At 42.3% G+C, this 18,768-nt stretch overlaps 1 protein-coding gene across 1 annotated transcript in view; it reads left to right on the forward strand.

Annotated features, from left to right (window-relative positions):
* whrna (whirlin a) overlaps positions 1–18,768 on the forward strand; it is a 153,350-nt gene that overhangs the window by 61,164 nt on the left and 73,418 nt on the right. Inside the window, exons 2-3 of the mRNA XM_030065305.1 lie at positions 8,893–9,111; positions 13,215–13,340. Coding sequence (XP_029921165.1) covers positions 8,893–9,111; positions 13,215–13,340 — 345 coding nt within the window. The remainder of the gene's footprint in view (positions 1–8,892; positions 9,112–13,214; positions 13,341–18,768) is intronic.

Below are 18,768 nucleotides of genomic sequence, written 5' to 3' on the forward strand. Positions count from 1 at the left end.
CTTTTAGGGAGACCAGTTTCACATACAACAATGTAAACAAGCAATATGTAATGTGGAATAAGTGTGTGTGTGTGTGTGTGAAATAAACCTCAATCAGATTCCAAATGGGATACAGAAAATAAAAGAGTAGAATAAAACATTCATTCAAGCCACTGGGACAAATTGGAGTTCAACACCATCAAGCGTACGAGCGTCTCTGCGTCTAGACAGGCTCCACTCATGTGGCAGTATGCGCTCAAATTTCGAACGCTGTTTTTGATTGGTTGTCTTGTCCGAATTTGTGCCGCCTCTCGTCTGCCAATCAAATCAAATGCCTGCCGTTGCCTGCCTGCTGTTTGCGATCTACAAATTTGTGATTTGTTTTTAAGTGCTTAATAAGTAATATAACTATTTTAATTACTTCATCCGGGTAATATAACTTATTACGTATGATTAATTTTTGATTACTTTCCGAACAAGTGTATTAAACATGACAATAAAGCTGAAAAGGCCTAAAAACAAAATTTTAAACCAAACTTCACAACAGAACTCAACACTGACTGTCAAACTTTTATTAAACATTCATCATAAGTGCTGGAATTAAGTTTTGATTTTAAGTTTTTAACAGGGTAACTAGTAAAGTGTAAGCTAATTCATTTCAATAGTAACTTTCCAAACACTGGTTGTTGGGATTAGAATTAGGTTTGAGTAAGCATTGAAATGTGAAAAATGTTCAAGGTCCAACTCTGAGTTATGTGTAAAAATCAAGAAGAGTTTAATTCATCGCAACAAAAGTTTCGCCCTCATGGGCTTCACCACCGTCAGTCAATGTCACTTTTTACTTTTTCACATTATTCAGAGCGCAGACTTTGTATTTTTTTTCCATGTTCATACTTTTACATCTACGCACCACCCTTCATAAAGGAGATTTTTTTTTCTTTAGTTGTGTTTAAATATTGCGGTAAAACATTTGGTGAGTATCATGTCTCCTATTGACAAAAAAAAAAAAAAAAAAAAATACCCTGCTTGTGTTATTTTTTCCTCAAATGAATCAGTGCATATAGGACTTTTTTTTTTTTTTAATCTACTTACTGAACTTTTGATACAGGAGCTGACAGTGTGTGCAGTACAGATATTTTCACATAATTAAATATTTGCATGAATTTGTAATGCTCGTAAGCAGCGATGTAAAGCAGATCTGAAAGCTGAGCTGTAATGAGCTAAGAAAGTGGCAAAGAGCTTCTCTTCCAGCTGAAAATTCTCCAAGCATGTGATGTGCCCAAAACGTAGAAATTTCAAATGTATTATAGATCGTATCTTCACAGTTAGGCCTGAAGTCATGAATGTTGAAGATGGAGATATGGGAATGAATTTATGTCAGTTCAATGTTGTACAAGCAGAACCAGGGATGTGCATGTATGCATGTACACTATATTACCAAAAGTATTCGCTCACCTGCCTTTACTCATACTATGAACTGAAGTGCCATCCCATTCCTAACCCATAGAGTTCAATATGATGTCGGTCCACCTTTTGCAGCTATTACAGCTTCAACTCTTCTGGGAAGACTGTCCACAAGGTTGAGGAGAGTGTTTATAGGAATTTTTGACCATTCTTCCAAAAGCGCATTGGTGAGGTCACACACTGATGTTGGTCGAGAAGGCCTGGCTCTCAGTCTCCGCTCTAATTCATCCCAAAGGTGTTCTATCGGGTTCAGGTCAGGACTCTGTGCAGGCCAGTCAAGTTCATCCACACCAGACTCTGTCATCCATGTCTTTATGGACCTTGCTTTGTGCACTGGTGCACAGTCATGTTGGAAGAGGAAGGGGCCCGCTCCAAACTGTTCCCACAAGGTTGGGAGCATGGAATTGTCCAAAATGTTTTGGTATCCTGAAGCATTCAAAGTTCCTTTCACTGGAACTAAGGGGCCAAGCCCAGCTCCTGAAAAACAACCCCACACCATAATTCCTCCTCCACCAAATTTCACAGTCGGCACAATGCAGTCTGAAATGTACCGTTCTCCTGGCAACCTCCAAACCCAGACTCGTCCATCAGATTGCCAGATGGAAAAGCGTGATTCATCACTCCAGAGAACGCGTCTCCACTGCTCTAGAGGCCAGTGGCGGCGTGCTTTACACCATTGCATCCGACGCTTTGCATTGCACTTGGTGATGTGTGGCTTGGCTGCAGCTGCTCGGCCATGGAAACCCATTCCATGAAGCTCTCTGCGTACTGTACTTGGGCTAATCTGAAGGTCACATGAAGTTTGTAGCTCTGTAGCAATTGACTGTGCAGAAAGTCGGCGACCTCTTTGCACTATGCGCTTCAGCATCCGCTGACCCCTCTCCGTCACTTTACGTGGCCTAGCACTTCGTGGCTGAGTTGCTGTTGTTCCCAAACGCTTCCATTTTGTTATAATAGAGCTGACAGTTGACTGTGGAATATTTAGGAGTGAGGAAATTTCACGACTGGATTTGTTGCACAGGTGGCATCCTATGACAGTTCCACGCTGGAATTCACTGAGCTCCTGAGAGCGGCCCATTCTTTCACAAATGTCTTGTTTCACAGTCTGCATGCCTGAGTGCTTGATTTTATACACCTGTGGCCAGGCCAAGTGATTAGGACACCTGATTCTGATCATTTGAATGGGTGAGCGAATACTTTTGGTAATATAGTGTATGTGTGTGTGTGTGCTCTAAGTGTGTGCTGTGTGTGTGTGTGGGAAACGGCTCTTTCATATTTTATAGATCCTCTCTGACAGCAGTAAATAAGCCGAGAGATAGGCAATTTGTCCGGTTGCCTTCACATGGCGTCCTCCATTTGCGTTTGTGTGTCTGCGTGCATGTGCACCTGTACTCATACGTGCTTTCATATATGCACGTATTTTCACGCTTAGGTGCGCTTGTGTTTGCTTGTGTGTGTTCAGGACAACCTATCAAGCGTGGCCAATTAGTGGAAACACTTAATGCTGAGTGTTTTTAGCTCAGGGGCTAAAGCGTCCTAAAGTCCCCAAAAGCAAATCCTTTCACCAGCTGGGCCCGGTGAACTCGTTTCGTCTGCTCTCATGAATCCGCCGGCCCCAAGAGAAGCCCCATCTGAAGCCTCATGACAGCAGAAACCCTAGTTAAGTTAGGTGTTTAATTCCAATTTGGCTCATTTATTTAATTTTTTACATAAATACAATCCAAGGTGGTTTGAAACATCCCCTATGTCTTACTAATACTACTAGCCACTCTTTAATCTTTTATTTTCTTAAAACCTCCTCAGAAAAAACTGCAATGCAGTATATGAGTCATTACTTATTAATCGCTTTAAAAAGTAATCATTATTGCTTTACTAATTACTGAACAGGAAAAAGAATTAGTTTCATTAACAGTTATAATACTGGCTTTAATTAGCCAAATAGTCCACCATAACTGCTGCCATGTGATTTTAACCATTGTTGCAACCTCAAGATCTACAACAGCTGTGTGAAATAATGAACACACACACACACACACACACACACACACACACAAATGAAACTCCTTTACTGAGTGAGGAGAACAAAGTACAGCTTCTTACCGCATCAGATTTTATTTTATTAATTTATCAATTCTCAGCCTTTTGGCTCAAGTTATATTAATTATTCTAACGGGTTTGATAGGGTCAGGCTCAGTGCAGCGGCAGAGACTTGGATTGAAGCAGACAGGCGTTTTACAGTACAGTACATGACTGTTCTCAGGCAGTCACACACCTCCGGGGTATCGGCCCAATGCCAGTAGCGAGCTCTATTGAACGTCGTCTGCCAGAGAAGAGCCACGAGCCAGACAAGCTCAAAACGCGCGCATAATCCTGGCAAATAGTCTAAAGAACAGCTGCGGAAAAGAAAGCGGTAAATTCAAAGAAACGGGAACGCTTCAATCTGCTGACAGTAGGCATAGCATCCATATCTGACATTTTTTTGTTTTGTCTTGAAGCAAAACAAACAGGAATTAGGAAACAAATAAAAAAAAAAGGTTAAAGGGGTTACATTTACAAGTACCACAGTAATTGATGCAGTACTATGAGTAGTAACTGTAATGCAGTGGTGGACAGAGTATTGCAAATTGCTTCTTTAGTAAGAGTACTATTACTTTGCTGGTGTTTTACCTAAGTGGATGTAGAAATACTGCTGAAAAAAAAAAACGTGTTAGCTGTGATCTTTTCCGTGCAGTTAGAAAAGGATGAGAGGACGGTTGAAATGACATTCTTTTAAAGGCGCATTACGCGAAACTGCCGAGGGGTTGATTGAAACGAGGGCCCTGTAGACTCGGTTGGAAAATGTCGAATAAGCAAATATCATGATGGTTGAGTTTCCATCGACCATGTGTAATTTTTCATTGTGCAGCGTTTTATCGGAAATGTGCAAAATGACAAAAAGTACAATCAGATTCCTCTTCTCGTCTTTGCTGACTGGGCTTTTATTGTGAAAGGTTCCACTGTCTGTCATATGAGTGAAAATGCGGTGAAGGACAATACTCACTGAAGTAAAAGTAAAATTTCTGACTTTAAAATATACTCAAAGGGCAACAAAAGGCTACTCAATTACAGTAATGTGAGTAATAAATGCAACCACCTGTGCTGTAATGAAACTGAATTTGAGGTTTTGATTTGTTTCACTACTTGTTCATGGAAGAAAAAAAATCAGATTACACTAACATGTTGCTGAGTAAAATGTTACCTGCCGACACTACGATAAACCTGCTGTTTCTCCGTGATGAAGCTGAATGGCCGTTACAGCCATGCTCAGTGCCGTCAGCTCTTGTAGACAAAACGGATTGCCCAGATTCTCATGAGAGCGTATTTTTTTTTTTTTTTTTTCCGAGGAATCATCTGAAAGCAGTTTACCTGCCTTTGCCGTTTCCCATTACGCTTTGCTACATTTCCCATTATTTCCCCGGCACTGTTCGCTCTGCCTGCGAGTCGGGCCGAACTTCATCAGCCCGGTGTCACAATCAGCGCTCGCCTCCGGGGACGCTGCATTAGGACCACTGTAACGCGGCGGCTCCGTCGATAACCACTGTTTCTTATTCACAGGATGGAGCGGCCTGTTAAACTCGCCGCCCCCCCCCCCCCCCCCCCCCCCTTTGCCTCCATTACCCTCTGTCTTTCCTCCTCTCTCTCTCTGTGTGTGTCATGTTGCCCTAACTCCCTGCTCCCCTCACTTCTCATTGCATCTAAACACTGCTCATTCCGCCTTCCTCCTCCATTTCCTCTAACTGCGGAGTCAAATTTCTCGGCCCAGCACGCACCATGAGAGAGCCTTTTGGGAACTATAAATCAAAGAGGGAGCCTGTTGGCAAAGTGGCTAAGAGAGAAGCCAATCTGCCGGAATTACTTTGGACCCCACTAAACAAGAAGTCGCCGCTGTTTTTGTGTAAAATGATGTATTTCCTTGAGAACGCCGGTGTTTTAGTGCGATGGTGACCTTTTAAAATCAAAGTTTTAAAGGTTCTCCGCCAGAGATATCGCCACTCTGCAAATGCAAATGTTTCTGTAAAACACTCCGCCTCAATTAAGTTGGGCCCGGCGTGATCGTGATGAAGTGCAGTAATCGCCACCAGAGACGCTCTCTGTGAAAATGAGGTTGCGGTGTGCAACATGTGAACCGAGGCATCAGAAGTTTACAGTTGGAAGCAGTTTTTACTCGGACTGGACTTTGTAAGCCAATTATTTACTTGCAAAGCTCATTTTGCCGTTTTCCAACTTGTGACATTTCTGGAAAGAGGCTCTCAGAGCTTTAAATTGCCCTGGACAGTTCTATTTGTCTCGTGTTCATGTTTTGCTGATTAAATTTTGAATCCTGGGGCTGCCTGTTGACATCTGGTGGCGCAGAGGACCACAACACCTGCCATGTACTCCATAGAGTGTTTGACCTATGTTGCACCTTTGTCTAAATAAATCCTACTTTCATAAATACATTACACCTGTACAACACATTCACCTGTCAACAGATCAGTATCCAAGTGGATTCCACACAGCGCATTCCCACAAAATCTGCCAGAAACTTGGGAGCTGACCTTTAAGGAGCACATGGCTACCGTGGCTCGCTCATGCCGATTTGCCCGGTACAACATCAGGGAAATGTACAACATGCAGCACAACTCCAGGTACAGGCGCTTGTGATTTCACACCTCAACTGCTGCACCTCCTTCCTGGCAGGGCTCCCAACAGGCACGCTCAGGCCTCTGCAGACGATCCAGAGCGCGGCGGTGCATCTGGAATAAAACCGGCTGAAAACTGCACGTCCCTCCGTTCTGTTCGTATCCCCCCACCGGCTCCCAGTTGCACATCAAATTCAACTCCATGACACTCGCCAACAGAGCAGCAACCGAAACTGCTCCTACCGACCTGGACTGCCTCTTTCAGGTTTGCGCTCCCTCCCGCCCACCTCGCTCCGCCGGCTAGACTCTTCTCTTCTGAGGTTCCTCGGCGGTGGAAAAAGCTACCGAACTCAATTCGATCCGCAGAGTCCCTCTCAACCTTTAAGAGAAGAAAACTCAGCTCTTTAGGCAACACCTGCTCAACTAATGGATCGTGTAATCCCCTAATATAATAAGAAAACATCTGCCGCGATGCTTTCTTCCTTCTTCTTCCCTCTCTACATTAACTTATAGCACCGATGTCCTTTGGACCAGAACCGGAGCTTTGTGGCACTTGATGTCATTGTTCTCTCGTGAACTGATCTTTGCTTGTGGTGCATAAAAACCTCACATGTTGGTCGCTTTGGATAAAAGCGTCTGCCAAATGTGAATTGTGATTGTAATTCTAAAAAAATAAATGAGGAAATCGGCATTTGCCTGGCTGTCTTTACACAGTGTGTTTGCAAATGTGTTACTGTGGGGTTTTTTGGGTTTTTTTTTCTTGTCTGTTTGCTTTTGTGCTTCTCTCTCTTTGTCTCACTCTCTCTGCTCAAGTTTAACAGGCTGGTCTCCACTCACCTTAAGGCAGATAACGCATATTAAAGGCTGGTCAGTGACACTAAATGATATCGGAGTGGGTGCTGCTTTATGATTTGCTGGAGAAGGAGGTTAATTTTACTGATTTAAAAACGCAGAAAAAAATATCAGTAACTAGTTATTCACCAAACGTAATATTCATGTTATGGTCACTTACCTTGCAGAATAAAACGATTATAAACTCGTATAAGACCTCTGACCTCAACATTTTCATCATGGACAGTCATGGAAACATCAGAGAATATCATATTTGACATAATGTGTGAAACCTGTATTTACTTTCAACTCAAAGGCAGTACGCAGAAATAGATAGGGATCAGAGCTGTCAGTCATCTGTGGCAGTCTGAGGGGTAAACGTATAATTTTTTTTATATTAATGTATTTATAGTTTTTCATGTTATAGGTAATAGATTGCTGTATGATTGCTGATTGCTGTGATTGCTGACAGCATGGGTGGGAATACGATAATTAATATAATTGAGATGTGTCTTTTCTTTGCTCCGTGGGTTTTATAATTACTGAAAGAATATCTTCCTTTTTTCACTTTCTCTTTCTCTTTCTGGACAAAAGCTACCACCAGGGTGCTTGTGCTTATGATGCTGAACTGGGATATGTTATATACATTTATCTAAAGTTGTGTGTGTGTTGCTGTGTGTTGTGTGAAGATTATTAGAAGCCCATGAGCGTACAGAGCGTATAGAGAGGGAGTGAGACGGAGAGAGAGAGCGATGACAGGCATTTTGGTGCAGTGTTGACAGTCTTTTGTTGCCTCAGAAATGGAGTATTTATCTCTCAACACATATCAGCATTATGAAATATGATTCGGTTGGCCTGTTGTGCTGGCCTCCTCTGAAATCCGCAGCGCTCGGAGATCCAGTAATTGGAGTTTGTTGCAGCATCTTGATACGTAAATACGCATTTTTTGCAGGGAAATTCATTAGTTCACCTCGTGCATTGTAGAGGGAAGACAGGTAAAGCAGGATGGCTGGAGGGCGACAGGGTTATGCGCGGTTCATTGTGGGAGGATTTTCTTTTTGGTAACAGGATTTGCTTGACTTCCTGGAGGTTTTTGTCCCTGGCAATCCCTCCAGAGACAGAGCTGACTTAAAATTGTCTTGCGGCCAACCATTTTCCTTACAAAGCCACAGAGACTGTAGAAGGGAACGCTGCGGCGACTTTAGCATTGGATTGGATTTGAATACAGTAAGATTCATTGACAGACGCTTTTTTTGGACTTCTCAGTGTAAACATTCTGCAAAACACAATAAACTCCAGCAACAATAAGAGCACTGATGAAAAATGGATCGTGCTCATAATCAAAATACACGGAAGTCACAACATGACAGCATCGGTGAGGTAAGGTTAGTGGTGCACAGCATCCCGGGGCCATTTTTTAAACAGTATTTTAAAAACGGACAGTGTTAGTGGTCAACTTTGGGTCCAAAGGGGGAAGGAGCGCTCCCCTCAGTGCCCGTGGTAGAGGAGTATGATCTGCAAAAGCCTCGCCTTCGTTCGCTCTGCTGTCTCCAGACCACCAGGCTCAGGGGACCACATTGATCTGCAGAGCGGTCGCACACACAGCAAGCTATCAGAAGGCAATGAGGCACGGCCAGGAGCAATTTTCAGTAGAAATGTGTTTGTTGTGAGTGTGTGTGTGAGTGTATGTGTGTGTGTGTGTTTTCCTTGTTTTTTTTTTTTTTGTTTTTTTTTTTTTTGTTTTTTTTTTGTCTTTTGGGGTTGTTTGGGATTTTTAGATGGTGGAGGCATGCTGCTAAAATTGGTTGCTTCTGTGTAATGTTTAATGCTTTTTTTCCCCCTGATATCAATTTTAGCCCACTGGAATTGCTGTGCGTCAATTCAACCAAACTGAACTCATCGATACATCTTCCTCTTCCTCTACTCTTCCTCTACTCTTCCTCTCCTCTCCTCCCAGGTGCTGAAGGGCAGTAAAAAGCTTTGTCTCTCGGTGCGTTCAGTGGGCCGTATTCCAGGAGGCTATGTCACCAACCACGTTTACACCTGGGTTGACCCTCAGGGGCGCAGCGTGTCCCCGCCTCCTGACCTCCCTGAGCACCGGAGCGCCACCCTGCGGCGAACTGACAGCCAGAGACGCAGCAACATGCAGCTACTACAAGAGGGAGATGAGAAGAAGGTGGGCCATCACACCGTGCAAGGAGCAGCAGAAGAGTGAAGGAATGTTGCAGTGAATTGGTGTTTCTGTTGCCTGAGAGCTGGTACACAGTGCAGAATGATTAGTTGGCTGGGCAGTGCAACAAGTTCAGTCAGCAACAGTGGAAATTGTAGTGCAGGTGCAACAAGGCCTTGGGGTTTAGGCGTGGAAATAAGGGAAAACCTTTACGGAGTAGGCGACTTCATCAGGGAGGAGAAAAATGGTTGTAATCAGATCCATTGACAGGAAGAGGCAGCAAGGTGTGCTCAGGCAGCGTCTCGGGCAAAACAGTGGATGAATTAAGAGAGAGAGAGCAGGAGAAACTCTGCTGAGGAGAGGCAAACGGCATTAGATTCATCATAGGTGCAACTTATTGCCTTCCTCCTAAAATCTTTGCCAGCTGTGTTGGTGAATATCCAGCCTGTCTGTTGTGCTGAGGTGTAACACTTGGTCTTATCCTAAAATTGTAAAACAAGTCTGTCACAGGGAAGATACAGCGGGAGAAATAACCAAGCCCTCAGTCGTCTAGCAGCAGCAATTGAAAGTAAGGAGTTGGAGATTAATTCATTGCCTCAAGAGGGTGTTAAGATTACATTTATAGGTGAGGGACAAAAGATCAGGAGGAATGTCATCTGAGGCAGGCAAGTTGTGAGACAACTGAGGCTGAGGCAAGACTGGCGAATTTCTGAGGATTTAGGAAAGTAAGTGGGAATTTCAAAGGACATAGTGACCCCAAAATTTAGGCCAGACTTGTTGCTGTGGTCAGAGTGACAATGGACTGTGTATTTTGTGGAGCTCACAGTGACATGATAAGGTGCAGCATACAAAACAGCATGCAGAAATAATGCTCAGGTATGGGGTAAGCCGTCGTGCATGTGAAGCCAGAGTCGCCCGGGCTGTTCAGGTTTTATAGGCACATCAGTGTTTTGTTAGGTGAGTTAGGAGCCATTGCAAGGAGCTCGAAGGAAGCAGAATTAGCTTGCACACTTGTTTGGCAGCTCGAGTCTGCATGAATGGGGCCTAACTTCGTCAACTGTTTTCCTGGATCCAACTTTTCAGTGCATTCCCCGCCCCGTCAACAGTGCAACAGTGGCTCTTTCCGAATGAAATAATAATAATAATAAAAAAAAAAGAGCAGGAAAGAGGAGGAAACAAAACCTGTTCATGACAGTCCTCCAAAATAATGACCCAAAATGTAGAAAATGCTGCTTGGAAGCAAATTGCTTCTGAGTTAAAATTATCAGATTTATTTTGGTAATGGCCATTGTTTATGGGGTAATGCCAGCTAATGTTAACATAGAGCCGGCCCTGCTGAAAAAGAATGTAATGAGCACATCTGGTCTGACGGTTTTTGCAGCACAGAGATTTTAAAAATTCAACATCATCCGGCTCCACATACGAAGCAAGCAAAAATGTGGAAGATTATTGATGGTAGTGTGTAATATAAAGTAGTGTCAGAAACAAAGGTGCAAGTGTCTGCAGTGTTGTACAGCTGGGTCTGATGAGACTGGGCAAAGTGAGGGGTGTTTCTGGTGTTACTGGAATACACTGGTTAGGCTTCCTGAGGTGTCATGAGCCTGTCTCTCTACTATGACTGTCAAATAAAGCAGAAATGCCAAAAAAAATTTCTTTAAAAAAAAAAAAGGAAGGTGCCCACTTAATAGAGTAAGCAGCTGGTGAATGTTGTCGCCAGTCTTATGGACCCGTGTAGCAGCTTATCCTGATTGTTTCGATGGTGCTCTTCTGTTAAAGTCAAATGTGTGAAGGCTCACCTTGGATTATGGCACAAAGCATGGTAACATCACAACTTGTGTATTGCTAAAAATTGGACTATGAGGGATTAACGTCACCAGGAAAATGCAGATTTTGTCAAAAACGTCAAAAAACCAAATAGGTTGAATATATTAGACCCTTCACGTTGTAAATCCCATGGTAAAAATGTGCAGGGAGACAAGCCTCCCCACGCAAAGCAGAACAGAGGCAGGTTGCAGCAACTTTTCTCCCATTTCATCCATTCAGATCGTTGAACATCTACACCCTTTGAGCAGCATCTGGCATCTTCTGTCAGTGTGCTTTTTAAAACAAGATATTACCAACCTGTTACCCAGACGCATTTCTGATGCATTAAAACGCTTAACTGTTCAAAATACATGGAATTTCAAATTTAGATAAAAACATGCATGCAGACAATATTAAAAATCAAATTCATATATCCAAACTAAACCAAACTAAACGAACACAAGTAGTAAACTCAGAAAGTGTTTCATCCATAAGTCATAAACAACCTAAAATGAATATATTTTTAAAGGAGGCCCCAGCCCACAGCGTCATGCTGAGAACTGGGGACAACATAGGGAAACCCAATACGCCTTTCATATAGAGTGTGCTGCCAGCCGAGTTCAGGACAGTTTTTTTTTTTTCTTTCACTTTGCTGATGAAGATCAACATGGCCCCTGCATAGTGTCTTTTATGTTCTCCCTTTGGACTCGAGTTTCTGCTCCACTCCGCTCTCTACCATAAACACCAACTCTGTAATGCTCTTAATCTGAATTATTTGTTTTTCCGGCCAACTCACTTATACTTGTTGAAGCACACACTGTACAGTAAAAACAGTACAGGCAACACCAACATGAACACTTAGGCAGCACGGAGATTAATAAAAATCAAGGCGTCATGACTGAATATAAGAGTTTTGTTAAAAAGATTTAGAGGGGCTGTGCAATACTGCCGAGGGTCGACTGAAGTGAAGACCGTTTAGATTTGACAAAAACGTGGAATAAGCACATAATCGGTAACACTATAATAGCCACCTATAATAAATGGTAAATTGATTGTTAATTTCACTTTAGTTAATAGATATTTTCAGTAAACAAACAATGAAATGATAATTAATAAAGTTTACTTATTATATAGTGCATTATTTATTGAGTTTATTGTTGTACAGTATTTATTAATGATAACCAATTGATTGGTAAACTTTTAAGGGATCGTTTGTGAAACATCCACACATATCACATAGATATTTTGTCACACTTTCCTAATGGATAATAATTGGTTGTAAATCATCTATAGACATTATTTGAATGGCTGTTATAAAGTCATATTTTTGGGATATTTTGAATTAAGCTGTTGAAGCTTTAACCCTCTAACGGTCTGTGTTGGCTTGAACCTCAGAATCAACACTTGCAGCCTCAAGTGGTGATTGTGGTGGTGATAATGGTTTACAAATTATGCATTAACCTTTTAACAAGGTATTATGATCAGTTGCAACTTTTATAGCCTGCAAACCAGTTATTACCCAGTAAAAAAGTGTTATAAAATATCCATTTTGTAAAACAATTTCTTAAAGGTCTACGAATCAACTGATAATCATTAAGAAATACTTTATGTAGTGTTTAAAATGGTATGTGTGCAACAATAAAAAGTTAATAAATAGTTTACTATGTATTAAGTATGCACTGTTAATTATCATTTCATTGTTTGGTAACTGTGAAACAACAGTTAACTAAAGTTTAATGAATTTTGAAGTTACTATTCAGTTATTATAAAGTTTTACGCATGTTTTCTGTCTGTTCAATCCCTTAATAATTTTACATAGTGTGCCTTTATAATGATAACTAGTCTTTATTATGTATTTCTGCCGAGTCACTGCATGTGAGAGTAGATCGAATTGGGTGATAGAGGAGATATGACTTCTAAAAATCTAAAAGTCAGTTCTTCAGTCAGAGCAGTATCACCGTCCTCCTTATTGGCTCTGAGTTGTCTCGTCTAAGTCGCGCCAGAGACTCTTTCTTCAACACTCGCCAAAGTGTGGCTGGGAGAAGGGCCGTCATTTCACCCAGCGCATTCCTTTCACATCTCCATTTCACTCTGATCAGCCAAGCAGCCCTGGCATCATGGGTAAATCCGGCCGTCTGTCACGCAGTACAGCCGAGACCGTTAAATGTCATTTAAATGTTTGATACTTTAAAAGACTTTTTGGTTCAAACTTGCATTGGAAACATTTGACACGTTCTCTCCTCTCTCTCTCTCTGCCTCGCTCTCTCCCTGTTTCGCTCTTTCTCTGTTTTCTGCTCTTTAAAAAGGTCAACCTGGTGTTGGACGATGGACGCTCTCTGGGTCTGATGATCCGGGGCGGAGCCGAATATGCTTTGGGCATTTACATCACAGGAGTGGATCGGGGATCGGCAGCGGAGTGTGGAGGACTCAAGGTAGCCCACCAGTAAATCTCTCATACACTGTCCCACTTTTTTCTGTCATTCCTGAGGGGAAAGTCGTCCCTTCACCTTCACTCTTCCACAGCGTAGGTCATGGCTCAAGTGCAGTGTAGACATTTGGGATCATGGCGGATCAAAACTTTTGCCTCTGTGCTTATATCTCTGTAGCCTCTGGAGCACCGTGTCTCTTTTTATCATTTACTTTCTTTATCTGCTCTTCACTCCAAACAGGCATCTCTCACCAATGGTAACATTTCCTGAAGGTTTTTTTTTTTTTCTTTCTTCTTTTTTTTTTTTTTTCACTGTCGCAGTGACACAATGGCTTAAGGACATAGTGAGATCTAAGAGTAACTTGGTGTTTGTAATTTATTATATGTTGTTTTTTTTCCCCCCTCTAAACACTCATATTTTTCCTGTTTCTTGAGGGCATTCTTTGTCAAACTACTTTTACTCCTTTTCTCCAACAATCTGGTCTGTGAAAAATAATGGCGTTTTGGTGTTTGAGCAGAGGAGAACATAACATGTGCCATTTGGTGAGCATTGTCACCCAAGGCATTATTTTTTGTGCTCTACATTTTAAACAGTGGAGATTCCCAAAGGGCATAAAGTCCTGAAGCGAGGCTGTGTTATTGCAATGCTCTGTCCAGCTGCACGAAACCTGCTAAACACGAGTTATCCACATTTCTACCCTTTGAACATCGCTGACTACCAGTTACATGACACACTTACTAATTAACACAAAAACACACTCCACATCGTGCTTTCTCCCTGAAATACAGTCCATACAGTCCATAAAAGGTTAAAAAAAAATGCATGCAGTCATACCCCCAAATATGCTCACACATATACTATGCAAATGTAGTGTACACATACATAAACACATATTGTCTACATGTTGTCATATATGAATACATGGATGCACAGTTTTATATCAATTACATAATAATGCTACAAAACTGCAAATAGTATTTCTTGTGTATATGCAAATTTCTTTCCTCATTTTCTAAATGTTTTTCTAAATACTTACCAAATATCATCCTAAATAGCGTCATCTAAAATGCACTCAGGCCTTAAAGGGAGAGGCACACAAAAATACAGACAATCGACACACACTTCTGCTTATTAAAGTAACACCAACCAAAGAGACAAGAGCATTTCAACCAGAAGACTACAAGCCTACGATCTATAATAAGAAGAAAGGATACAAAACAAAATTGACCTAATTTTCAGTTTCATTAAGATAGCAGATGTACTTAAGCTCGGAAATCTTTAATGTCCTCCAAGAGGCATTTTGTGGCACAGCTCAGGACATAAAGATACATTAAAAACACACGGCGCTTTCCACTTGAGCAGCACCTACATACCGGCCTGCCTCAGTATGGAGGTTGAGTTGAGTGGGCCACGCATAATTTGAAGCAAAAAATCCAAGGTCTCTGGTTGTTTTGGTTGCAAATGTGTGTTTGTCACAGTGACATGGCAAGCGAGGGAGAGTGAGGGCGCAGAAAGACATCCACTCCACTCGGCTCTTCATCACACGCCTGTTAGTGATCAGCCACTCCAAGAGCCGATCACAAAGACACCGACTGGAGGAGCGAGCAGGCAAACACACGCGGCATGTGGCATTGATCCTGAGTTTCATTAACAAAACAGCAAGGTTTCTTATAGGGATGGGCGAGAAGGAAAAAACAGGGGGGTGGAATGGGATAAGGCTACATCTTGCAGCTCTTTCACCAAGATGTGGCGTATGTATTTCTCTGTGCCACGGCTGCCACTTTATCACCTCTGGCCCTTTTTCAATTTTTTGCTTAATGCCCTTCCCTTTCTTTCCTTTTTTCCTTATGTATGCACTACTTCACGGCGCTTCTTGTGGTGTGCTGTGATGTGCATTTTGAGGAATGTGTTTTGGAAATCGCCGACCCTGGGTTTTGGGAGCTCAAATTGCTTTTTTTTACGCTTCCCTCTTTTTTTTTTCCTTTCTCTGTTTTGTTGCCTGGCAGCTGGGGTTTTGATGTGGAATATTGTCATTTGGATATATTGAAGTAAATCAAAGGCAGTGGAGCTTGTGGTTAGGAGCAGGCAAGCATAGTCACACAGAATCCAACTTTTAGTGGGAGAAAAACAAAAGGCGGCCTTAAGGCGGGATCTAAATAAAGCACATTTCCTTCGTAGTGTGATCTGATTCACCCGTGCTTTTGTTCAGTGGACACCTGGTATCACCTGCGGGGCTAAATGCCAGGTGCAGTCTTGACAGAGTGAGTGGGAGGTCGAGACAGAAAGGGAGAGAATGAGAAAGAGAGAGAGAGAGAGAGAGAGTGCAGACACCCACATGCAAGCACTGGCATAGCTTGTATCTTGTGTGCACACAGTCACTCAGCTAGGCAAGAAATGAAAGAGACATCAGGAAGTCTACTGTTACCTTCACTATACTCTTGGCGTTTCACTTTTTTAATCCTTTTTTTTTTTTTAAGCGGAGCCGGCGCGCACATTTAAGTGTCATTACGTATGCGTCGGAAACTTTGTTGTTGAAGACATCAGATCTCAAAGGAGCTAATTAACCTGCCAATCAGTGGAATAATAATGACCTTGAAAGTGGAGCATCCTTCCTTTTTTGACTCCAGCAGCAGAATCGCTGATAGTCCTGACATTGTTTGGTGCTCCGAGGCAAGATTATACAAAGATGCCTCTCACCCGGCGAGATATTTTAAAAATGCGTCGGAATTAATATAAAGAGGATGCGAATCCAAGCAGCTATTTACAGATAGTTCCTTTTATCTATTTTTATCCTTTTGTTATTGTGAATATTTTAACACGGCTTCATATCTTAATACTGTACCGTAAGTATGACAGCAGCAATCTGGCTAGACCTGATTAAAACCCCGAACTAAATGTGGCCGTGTGATTTATCCAAAGCTTGGGCCTGTCTCAAAGCTTGATAAGGTGATGTCTTTATTTTTCGTGCATTTTGGAGGCGAGGTGTGCTACATAACATCTCTGAGGACATTATGTCGGGTCTTATTCAGGTCTGTGCCTTTTTTGGGCGAACTCTCTGCCTCTCTGTCTGCTGTCTGCCTGGCGTGTTTGTTCACTGGCTGCAAGATTTGATGTCGGGTTGCGGCAAAAGTTGACTCTGGTTCAGCTTTCTTTCAGCACGCACTGCCACAGCCAAAATGCACTAGCCCCCCATTTAAAATAAATGAGATTCTCTGCGTTTTTGACACAGTGCCTGATACTGAGCCGATGTCCTCTTTGTGGCAGAGTGAATAAAATAAAACATCCGTGTGGCCTCCAAACTTTTCTGTGTGTACAAGTTTGGATTTTGCAACAACCTCTCGGCTGCCGCTCCTGTCATATCAAGTAATGTTTGTTTGTATGGTGTGTATTTAGTACATAGTGTGATCTGAACTGAACTGAACTTGAATTGAACTGCACTGGTGACCTCGGTACACCAACATGTGACTTCACTGTTTGTAAGGACAAACAAGGTCATCAATACCCTGTTAACACAGCAGCCAATTTTCATTCCCAGCTGACGCCAAAGATTGAAAATGCATTCCCAGGGTCTAGAAACTAATTTTGGGAGTCTCCGTTTACAGTAACCAGACGTGTTCATTAATTTTAAGTGCACTCTGGAAACACTTCTGTTGTCATTTGGTATAATTGCGGCATGTTTTCTAAATTTTGCACATGTGTGTCGTCAAGCTGATGATGTTTTCTTAATTTGCCGGTGTTTTGTCTGTTTGCATGTGTTTTCTGAGGTGAGTTGAGCACTCAGGGCCACCGTAGGTTAGACCAGGATCGGTGTACTATATGCCTGTATTGAATGTGTTAAAGAGGTATAATGAATGGCAGTTAAGTCCCACTCCTGTTTGTTTAAAACACTAAATTGCCTCCTTCTTTTACAAAAGGATAATTTTTGCTGGAGCTTGCCTTGTCTAGTTAGTGTGAACATCAGTGAGGAAACTGAACAGCAGAAAATACGCTGGAAGTGTGTCCCATTATCTATTATCCCTGCTGTGTGAGTTTTGTTTATCCTGCTATATTATATCGAATCGTTTCTGATCCCTTCAAATGACAAGCAGTGTGGGAAGACTCATATAAATAACAGCTTCCTATTCATGCATGCCTTTTTGTCAGTGTTACTATATTTGTACTGGCAAATGGCAAGACTATTAACATTTAGATGATGAGCATCCTGCTCTCTCCAGAGACCAGGGTTCAATTCCCCGACAGGGAGGCAAGCTGCACAAACAAGTGCTCGCTACCCCAGTCTGATTTGACACACATCCTCTCCTCAAACGGCGACAGATTTTGGGCAGCAGGACAGTCGCGCACGAGGTTGGCCTCCAGCTCGGTAGCCGGTCGGATCTCCGTGTGGTCATCCCTGTCGGAGTGATTTTGCGCAAGATGCTTAACCCCTGCCTGCTGGAGGGGCATCGCACACGGCTGACCCTGTGCTCCAACCAGAGAGTTTTCCTGCAGAGGGTTGAATAAGGCATTTGAAACCACCAACAGAGGTGTGTGCACATTTTCTCAGGGGCATATGTTGAAAATGAAAAGGGCACATGTAGGTCACTGGACCATTCACCTGAGATTTAGCGGCGCTGAGCAGCTCTTGGGTATTATGTTACACATGTGGCGTTGCCGGAGGGGATGAAACAGCATCTAACCTTTACCGCAAACGCATGGCAACAAGACAACAGCCATCACCACTTAATATTTCAGGGCTATGTATGTTAGCATTGGTTAACACGGCCCAAAATCAATGTTCAGAGCGTGCAGATCATCTCATCATCAATTTTAATTAGCCTAGTTGTCGTACACACGACTCATACTAAACATTCATTCAATTAATATAAAATGCAGTGCAGAGGTTTGGCATTGTGCTGTTTGGAGAAATTTTATGGTCATATTTTATGGTTTTTGGCACGCTCAAAAAAAAAAAGTCGACAGCCTCTTTAGTTCTTTTGGAAAAGGCAGATGCAGAGCGGTGCCAGGTAACTTGCTGTGCAATTGTTAACATACAAAATTCAGCAGTTATAATTTCAATTTATTTCAACTGATATAAGGGTGAGCGGATAATAACAGCTTTCATTTTTGGATTGTGGATGAACTAATTCTTTAAAGGACATTGTCAGCTAAAGATTTTCTTTTCCCCTCTCATGAACATGAACATGTTGATTTCTACCACATCATCTCTCATCAGCGTTATGTGGGTCTGGACTCCCAGTTAAAGTTTTTTGATTGCCAGGCCTGGTCTGTTCTATGCAGAAAACTGTGATGCAACGCCATGCAAGGCTTGAGTGTGTGACACAACAAACCGGGCTGTTGTATGAGATGACAGGGAAATGTTGTGTCATCAGCAGCCTTCCTTTCTTCGGTGTGGCTGTGCCTGGTTGACTTACCTTTCATGTGGTCCTCAGCT

This window comes from Myripristis murdjan, chromosome 12 (genome assembly GCF_902150065.1).
Source record: "Myripristis murdjan chromosome 12, fMyrMur1.1, whole genome shotgun sequence".
Classification (NCBI taxonomy): domain Eukaryota; kingdom Metazoa; phylum Chordata; class Actinopteri; order Holocentriformes; family Holocentridae; genus Myripristis; species Myripristis murdjan.